Source organism: Thalassophryne amazonica, chromosome 6, assembly GCF_902500255.1.
Source record: "Thalassophryne amazonica chromosome 6, fThaAma1.1, whole genome shotgun sequence".
NCBI classification, from domain to species: Eukaryota; Metazoa; Chordata; class Actinopteri; order Batrachoidiformes; family Batrachoididae; genus Thalassophryne; species Thalassophryne amazonica.
Genome location: NC_047108.1, coordinates 122581917 through 122591222, shown reverse-complemented (window position 1 = coordinate 122591222; position 9306 = coordinate 122581917). Strand labels below are relative to the sequence as shown.

The window sequence follows — 9306 nt, the reverse complement described above, 5'->3', positions numbered from 1 at the left end:
TTTGCAGAGTGGCCTGGAGTCTGAAAAATAAAAAGAGGAATCAATGGTTGCTCACCTGTTCTCTGTCTGCTGGTTACTAGTGCAGGCTGAGTTTGTGAGTCCCTATTTTTATAAAAATGGAGGGTCATACCTGCAAGAGAGCGTGACTCCCCATCGCCAAAGAAGTGTAGCGGGATGAAGGTCCCGGGTCCTGATTAAAAAGATGTTCCAGCTAGCTTGGCTAACGGGGAATTCCCTTTGGCTGACCTGGTAGAGGAATGGTCTTTAGTGCGAGGCGTCCGGGTTCAATCCCTACGCCATCCCGGCCGCAAAGGTCCTGCGGTCACAGAAACGAAAAATCGTGACCGGTGACAGAATAATGCAATCTGCAACCTCACCACTAGATGCCACTACATTCTACACACTGTATCTTTAACTTTAAATGACAGGTCATTGATTTTGCAGAATATAACTCAGCCAAATCTGAGATTTTTCACATACAAAAACCGACAGTGCTGCTAGTTTGATGGTAAAATTTAAACAGATAAAGTTTCTCTTTTTCTCTCTGGCGTACGGTATCTCTGACGACAACAAAAAAGTCTTCTCAAGTTCACTGCTTTTTATGGAAAGAAGTGATGGGGAGAGGAAAATACTGTAGGTGGGAAAGAAAAGGAGCTATGAGGTGTATGTGTGAGAGAGAGAGAGAGAGAAAGCGAGAGAGAGATGAGGTGAGGAGGCGGAGAGAGGAGATGCAAGGGAGGGAGTAATATATCAGGGAGGGTGGAAAAGAGAGGGATAAGCCACACTTGAATGACGGGTTCCAGCAGAGTGAGCAGTTACGTGTGGTGTTAAACTGATTCATCCACATCTCTGTGATTGTTCACACTGACGTAGACTCATGGACCTGGAACACGTCAGGCCCTCGGCTGACGTGGAAGGACAAGAACTCTTCTTCTGCCAAACAACCACTTGAACCATCCTGAGACTTCACAGAATTCCCACACTTGGTCTACGCCAGCTGTGGACCTGATCTGGAATGACTCAGACCATCAGGACTGAAGTCCAGCAGATGTTGGAAGAAGTTCAGTTATAGACTCGGTCTCTACTGGAGGTGCTATGGATCTGTCCAAATGGTTACTTATGATGAGCTTATTCTTCTTCAGCTTTCACTCACAAGGTAAATCCTGAACAGCAGCTTTAACTTTTATCAGCAATAATGTAAAAAAAAAAAAAAGCCTTGTTTGCACGGTTAGAACGTGCAGCCTTCAGAAGGAAAACCTGTGCAGGTTTCTGTACTTTGCATTAAATAGGGGACTGGAGCACATCTGTGTTTCTTTCTTATTGACCTGATAAGATGTTCCGCTGCAGGATTCACTTGTTAAAGTAAAAGTATTTGCAGTTCATGTATCATTGGTGTATGAAACGGCATTAATCAAGTGTGGACAGAACTAGGTCCAGTCGCTCTGTCGCAGTAACTAGCGGCATCAGAAAACATAAAGAGGAAGTTCTACAATTTTTAACCAGGATGTTTTTAGGCTGAACTTTACACTTGAGACCAAAACCATTTTAAGTGGCCCAACATTTCATTTGGGTGTTAAAACCATCACAGCCTAAACGGCTAATACTAGTAGTAGTAGTTGAATACTTGTTGCCACTGAATAAGCTCCATTGTAATCCAATTACATTTTTTCAGCAAATCCGATTGATTAAGTGTGTGAGATTTCAGACCGTATAATATCGGGGTAACGGTGGCAACTGTTTCACATTTGGATGTATTACTTTGCGCTGAGGCTCTCGTGGCACTGCTCACAGGGACGTTAGCGTCATGATGTAAACACAAAATTAGCATGCCTGTTAGCGGTATAATGGAGTTGAGCTTTCCGTTCAGTTTTGTTGTTTATACTCTCATACCAGGAAAGTTACGCTATGCTAACAACAGCTGCCTTCATCTTCTGGACTCCTAATGCTATATCCAGGGTTTTCATGTATCCCATAATCCCTTGCGCGCCAGAGAGACACTGCAGTCAAAACAACATAGAGAATGTTGAGCAATAATGTCTATAAACCCAGAGAATATATTCACGAGAGTTTTAGGCACAATCTAATAATAGTTTTATGTTGCGATGTTAATGGTGTTGTCTGTGTGCACTGGTTAAAGTGCAGCGTGATCAGAGCATCTCAATGCAGTTCTCAGTGTTACTGAGATCTCGCAGTGCAGCGACCTCTCCGAAGTTTTGCGGGATTTGAAACCTGAAAAGGGTGGATGTTTTCTACTACCCTATATGGTGCTGCCCCCAGTGGTGAACAAAAGGCAAGCAGAAGCAGTGCCACTGTGCTGCAGCACAATAGTAAAAACCTGTTTTTATATGAATTGGAAGCTAAGCAATGCCACTTTTGGTTTATTCAAATTTTCTGTGGAAAATAAAATGAATACATGAAACAAAGAACTGTATCAGATTTCACTGAATCACACTGAATCATTGCATAATAATAATAATAGTAATAAGTATGATCCCTGATTTGTATTGTAGCCTCTCTCTCTATAGATTATTTATATATATATATATATATAAAGATAGATCTGCTGTGGGACACTGCCAGCAATGACAAATCTGTTGCTTACATTAATAGATAAAACAGAGTTTTCCCCCCATTATTTTAAAACCTTAATATTAAGGTGAACATTATGAACAAGAATTAAATGTTACTTCAATACAAAGGAAACGGGAAATATTAATATAAACAAGTTATATTCTCACATTATTTCATTGCCCATACTTAGAGTTTACATATCACTGTATATTATGTACTAGTATTGATGGTAATCTCATGAAAGTGAAATATCACAAGATTTCAACAGTAACATTCAAACTGAAAACTACACATATTAAACAGTAGTTGTCCCAAGCAAGAAGCTGAACCTTAAATGCATCTAAAATAGGTTCCAGCTTGAAAAATTAATTTCCCTATAAATCACTGAAAAATCTACAAATATAAATGTAATTACTGCTGCATCAGATGTCATCAGGTGACTTATTAATGATACATACTTGTATATAAAGAGTGAAAAATACACTTGTGGAATGAGTTTTTTTGGAGATGTGTTGGAGGATGTGGATCTTGAAATTTGTTTATTCTGATTATTGAGATCTCAGTGTGCCCAAGTTTCATTCACAGAGTCGTGTAAAGCACCTAACTCTTCCACAGTCACCGGTAAATAAACCGCCCACACTTCTTCAGGGAACATAAATTGCACACGTTACTGCTCTGGTCAAAGTCAGGAAATCTTACAACCTCCCACATCCACACTCACAGTCATCAGACTGATGGAGAAGGTTTGACAAGGTTAAATGTGGCGGATTGGCCACGACTCGAGCCACTACTATATCACTCATTCCACTAAAAACCACGTTAATCAGGATAAGCAGAACACATGCTGGCTTGTGGAGTTGTGTAGAGACAGATTAGAACCATGTCATCTTCATATCTGTTTACAGCTGCAGCGCTGTTATTTCTCACCAAGCTTTGTCCAACAGGAAAAAAGTTTGCAGTGCACTTTATTTACTGTGTACAACCTGAACATCTTACAAAAGGAAAATGCTGTGATATATCTGCGTGTAAATCCTCGTTTGTAACACTGTGCTGCTGCATGCGTCGTCTTATTATGGTTAGCCACTTGGGGCAGTGCTGCACGCAGTCGCAGAATACAGCAGAGAATAAGCAAAAAAGAAGGAGGCAGGGCGAATTTTTCTTTCACACAAGGTTTGTCGCCATCATGAATAAATAATTAGGCCTACTAGCGCGGCTACTTTGCATGCAGACACATGGCGCAGCGGCGTGCACTTCATCACTGAGCCACACTGGCCATGATTACATGGAATTCAGTCGAATATCCCCTTTTCCACTTACAGTTCAACTGCTGACTAACTACAATATGCAATAGTTGGTCAAAAGGTCAAAAAAAAAAAAAAAAAATATATATATATATATATATATATATATATATATATATATATATATATATATATATATATATAAAAGATCGATCCAAGTGTTGCTAGCTATAATTTTACGGTAACATTTTTTTCTGAATCATTTCAAATAGTCAGAAAATGAATGCTGCCCTCATGATAGAAGGCTATAAAGTTTCAGTCATAATCACAACTTTAATTCCCTATCACTTATGAAAAGGAGCACACTCCGCATAGTATATAATGCAGTATACAAGTTTGAAAAGCATTTATTACCAGCCTGACCTTGATTTCAATATCACCAGGATTCTTGATATCATGTTGAACAGATAATGAAGCAGTGACAGTAGTCCTTTCAAAATCAGGTTTCTTTGTATCTCTTCAAACAATTTACTGAAAACACCGGATTGACTGAGCTCTTATACTGTGACCCTTTAAAGCTGTGTTAAAATGAAGACCTGAAATGTAGGTTGACATGAGTTACCATTATATCCATTTAAAAAGTAAAATGCTGTCAATGTACATGCAAATAAAATGTATTTTCCTGACTAGAACATCATTTTCACTGAACTTGCATATGTTATTTTAGAGTTAGAATACTGCTGATCTGAGTTACTTGACTGGACTTTACAAACATGCCTCTTTATTTTCATGACTTTCTTTGCTAACAAAATTTTAACTATTAGAGAAAAAATTACTCATAACCATCCCAAAGACGTATCGTTATCTTTGGCTGCTTTCAGTGATGCCGGTATTTGGTTAGACTCTTTCTCTCCGATTGTTCTGTCTGAGTTATTCTCATTAGTTACTTCATCCAAACCATCAACATGTTTATTAGACCCCATTCCTACCAGGCTGCTCAAGGAAGCCCTACCATTATTTAATGCTTCGATCTTAAATATGATCAATCTATCTTTGTTAGTTGGCTATGTACCACAGGCTTTTAAGGTGGCAGTAATTAAACCATTACTTAAAAAGCCATCACTTGACCCAGCTATCTTAGCTAATTATAGGCCAATCTCCAACCTTCCTTTTCTCTCAAAAATTCTTGAAAGGGTAGTTGTAAAACAGCTAACTGATCATCTGCAGAGGAATGGTCTATTTGAAGAGTTTCAGTCAGGTTTTAGAATTCATCATAGTACAGAAACAGCATTAGTGAAGGTTACAAATGATCTTCTTATGGCCTCGGACAGTGGACTCATCTCTGTGCTTGTTCTGTTAGATCTCAGTGCTGCTTTTGATACTGTTGACCATAAAATTTTATTACAGAGATTAGAGCATGCCATAGGTATTAAAGGCACTGCGCTGCGGTGGTTTGAATCATATTTGTCTAATAGATTACAATTTGTTCATGTAAATGGGGAATCTTCTTCACAGACTAAAGTTAATTATGGAGTTCCACAAGGTTCTGTGCTAGGACCAATTTTATTCACTTTATACATGCTTCCCTTAGGCAGTATTATTAGACGGTATTGCTTAAATTTTCATTGTTACGCAGATGATACCCAGCTTTATCTATCCATGAAGCCAGAGGACACACACCAATTAGCTAAACTGCAGGATTGTCTTACAGACATAAAGACATGGATGACCTCTAATTTCCTGCTTTTAAACTCAGATAAAACTGAAGTTATTGTACTTGGCCCCACAAATCTTAGAAACATGGTGTCTAACCAGATCCTTACTCTGGATGGCATTACCCTGACCTCTAGTAATACTGTGAGAAATCTTGGAGTCATTTTTGATCAGGATATGTCATTCAAAGTGCATATTAAACAAATATGTAGGACTGCTTTTTTGCATTTACGCAATATCTCTAAAATCAGAAAGGTCTTGTCTCAGAGTGATGCTGAAAAACTAATTCATGCATTTATTTCCTCTAGGCTGGACTATTGTAATTCATTATTATCAGGTTGTCCTAAAAGTTCCCTAAAAAGCCTTCAGTTAATTCAAAATGCTGCAGCTAGAGTACTGACGGGGACTAGAAGGAGAGAGCATATCTCACCCATATTGGCCTCTCTTCATTGGCTTCCTGTTAATTCTAGAATAGAATTTAAAATTCTTCTTCTTACTTATAAGGTTTTGAATAATCAGGTCCCATCTTATCTTAGGGACCTCGTAGTACCATATTACCCCAATAGAGCGCTTCGCTCTCAGACTGCAGGCTTACTTGTAGTTCCTAGGTTTGTAAGAGTAGAATGGGAGGCAGAGCCTTCAGCTTTCAGGCTCCTCTCCTGTGGAACCAGCTCCCAATTCAGATCAGGGAGACAGACACCCTCTCTACTTTTAAGATTAGGCTTAAAACTTTCCTTTTTGCTAAAGCTTATAGTTAGGGCTGGATCAGGTGACCCTGAACCATCCCTTAGTTATGCTGCTATAGACGTAGACTGCTGGGGGGTTCCCATGATGCACTGTTTCTTTTTCTTTTTGCTCTGTATGCACCACTCTGCATTTAATCATTAGTGATCGATCTCTGCTCCCCTCCACAGCATGTCTTTTTCCTGGTTCTCTCCCTCAGCCCCAACCAGTCCCAGCAGAAGACTGCCCCTCCCTGAGCCTGGTTCTGCTGGAGGTTTCTTCCTGTTAAAAGGGAGTTTTTCCTTCCCACTGTAGCCAAGTGCTTGCTCACAGGGGGTCGTTTTGACCGTTGGGGTTTTACATAATTATTGTATGGCCTTGCCTTACAATATAAAGCGCCTTGGGGCAACTGTTTGTTGTGATTTGGCGCTATATAAAAAAAATTGATTGATTGATTGATTTTCATTGCATTGGATGTACTGTTCAAGACTCATTGATATGTTTGATTGGCTTCAGTAAAGAATGTTAACATAGTCTTACATCACTGCCTTCGAATTATTCATGTATTTGGAAAGTTATTTTCATATTTTCAAATACGGGTAAATCGGAAAAAGTTGTAATTTCTTCTAGAACACAGTGAGGCAAACTTCACTCCTAGACTGTGACCCTTAAAGGAAAAATGAGTCTTGCATTTAGCTTTATTCAATTTTCCTCACAATTGTTTCTTCAAAATTCTCATTTATATTGAGTCTTCCATGATAATCAACAACAGTTCCTTTTTAATTTTTAGAAACAAATATATATAATTTTTAAGATTTTTATTTTTGTAGGCCTAATTGAAGTTCAAAATGCTCCCACCTCGATTTTATTATATTTTATATTTCGTCATAAATAAACACTCAGTACCTCCCAGCAATGTTTAGTTATGTTTTATCAGTTTATTCAAGGCAAGAGATAGACGTTTCCTCTGAGAAAATCCAATTAGGTGGGATTTTTCAGAGAACCTAAAATATAAATTGTCCTTTCCAAGGAAAAAAGGTTCAGTTGTGCACCTTTTTCACAACAAAATGAATGAAAATAAATATAAAATATAAATCTCCCCCTATCCTGACATTTTGAAAAATTAATGATGATAAACAATTTAGTTTTTTTATTTGGCCTATAAAACTGTTTCAGTAATTCGCCTTATTTCAGAGTAAAAATATTTTCTATCTGCTAAAAAAAAAAAAAAATCATTGCCAAATAAACCAGTACTACACATAGCTATCACTTTTTATGGGGCTGGGGAAAATTCAGTCAAAAACATAAACAAATGCACAAGTTACTGAAGTGTACAGCAGCGATGCCTTCGCCTTCCAAATAGAACATGCAGAGTAATGAATCCAACATGGCAACGAACTTTGTCTGAAATAAAAACTTGCAAACTTTTAGTAGCATTTGAGCATAACATAGGATTTAATTATTGTGTGTGTGTGTGTGTGTGTGTGTGTGTGTGTGTGTGTGTGTGTGTGTGTGTGTGTGTGTGTGTGTGTGTGTGTGTGTGTGTGTGTGTGTGTTAATGTTCTGATGTGCAGTCAATACCAAGTGTTTGGACAGTGACATAATTTGGTCATTTTGCGTCTGTACACTACCACAATGAAGCTGAAATTAAACAAGATGATACAACAATAATAATAAGTGCATGTCAGTTCTACTACTTTACTATTGTTACTATGAAAATAGTAGAAATTGAGAGATTTTTTTGCCTTGAAACTACAGGCCCTAGTCATTAGGAGGGTGCTGCAGCTCCCTCAGGATTCCTACTTTCATTGTCTGTCTTGGTTAAACTCATTGAATTAATGTTGACCATCTCAACACCATGAGTCCTTCTTGATTGTTCTATATCAACTCCATAGTGGTGGTGCACAAAAATCAACGCCGCAAAAAATGGTTACTGTCCAAACACCTATGGACCCAAGTGTAAACTGGAGTTTTGTTCTGGTTCAAGCCAGCCATGCAAAACGCAGGACATCCAATTCTGACTTGGTGGGGTACACATCAGCACATCTACAGCATTTGATTACCATTAAATTGTCTTTATTGCATCAATTGTTGCGTCTGCCCAAAACACACCATGTCCAGTGCTTTAGCCATTATGCTAACAGCCTCGCCCAGTGGTGCCAATTGCTATGTTAGTCTCAGAATGACTTTAGTCTACTTAGCCTCAACAAACGTGGATCCAGAATACAAAAACACATTTTTTGACCCCTTTCAGTTGGTTCAGATGTTAATCCTTTGCATTATTCCTTCTTACGGCCCCCAAGCTCCTTATTGAACTGGGGGAAAGGGTGTTTGAATACAATACGCTGCTCCTTCTGTATGGAATTAGCTGTAGAATCACCTAAATTTTGGGGGCCTGGTCTCGTTGAACACTTTGAACACTTGCAAAATGTCAGTTGGTAAATAATGACTTCTTTATCATGTGCTTTAGAGTAATATGTTTAACTTTTTGGTATGTCCTTTGGGTGAAAATTGTATAAAAACACCTTTAGGTCATAAAGGTTTCAGGTAACAGTATCAGTTGTTGCTGTACTTATATGTACACCCCTACAATAGATCCAGCAGCTGTTAATGATCTGATGTGACGAGCTAAATTAAACCTGCGTCAGGTTTATGGGCAGCTTCTCTCATCTGAAAATGTAGAGACACTTCAAGGTTGTTAGATGCTTGAACACCACACTGATTCAGGTGTAAACAGGAAGAGACAGTGTCGTGAAAAGAAACAAAGCCTTTTTAATAAGGTATTGATTCTAAGTCTTCAGAGGTAGAGGATGCCAGATTTTAGGCAATGAAGGGCAGCCCATCTGCTGTGACTGAATGAGTGGGAGGACCAGTGAGGAAGGCCCTCAGCATAACAACACCTGCATTCCTGTTCTAAGATAGATACTAGATAGATGGGTAGGTAGAGAGGTGGGTAGGTGACTGGACAGATAGACGTATAGGTGGGTGGGTAGGTGATGGATAAATGGATAAGTGTATAACTGGGAAGGTAGGGAGGTGGGTAGTTGAGTAGATAGAT

At 38.7% G+C, this 9306-nt stretch overlaps 1 protein-coding gene across 1 annotated transcript in view; it reads left to right on the top strand.

Moving 5' to 3' along the window:
* The first annotated feature begins 719 nt into the window (after window positions 1–719).
* Window positions 720–9306, top strand: part of chrna4b (cholinergic receptor, nicotinic, alpha 4b) — a 32976-nt gene continuing 24389 nt past the window's right edge. Inside the window, exon 1 of the mRNA XM_034173309.1 lies at window positions 720–1156. Coding sequence (XP_034029200.1) covers window positions 1096–1156 — 61 coding nt within the window. The 5' untranslated portion in view covers window positions 720–1095. The remainder of the gene's footprint in view (window positions 1157–9306) is intronic.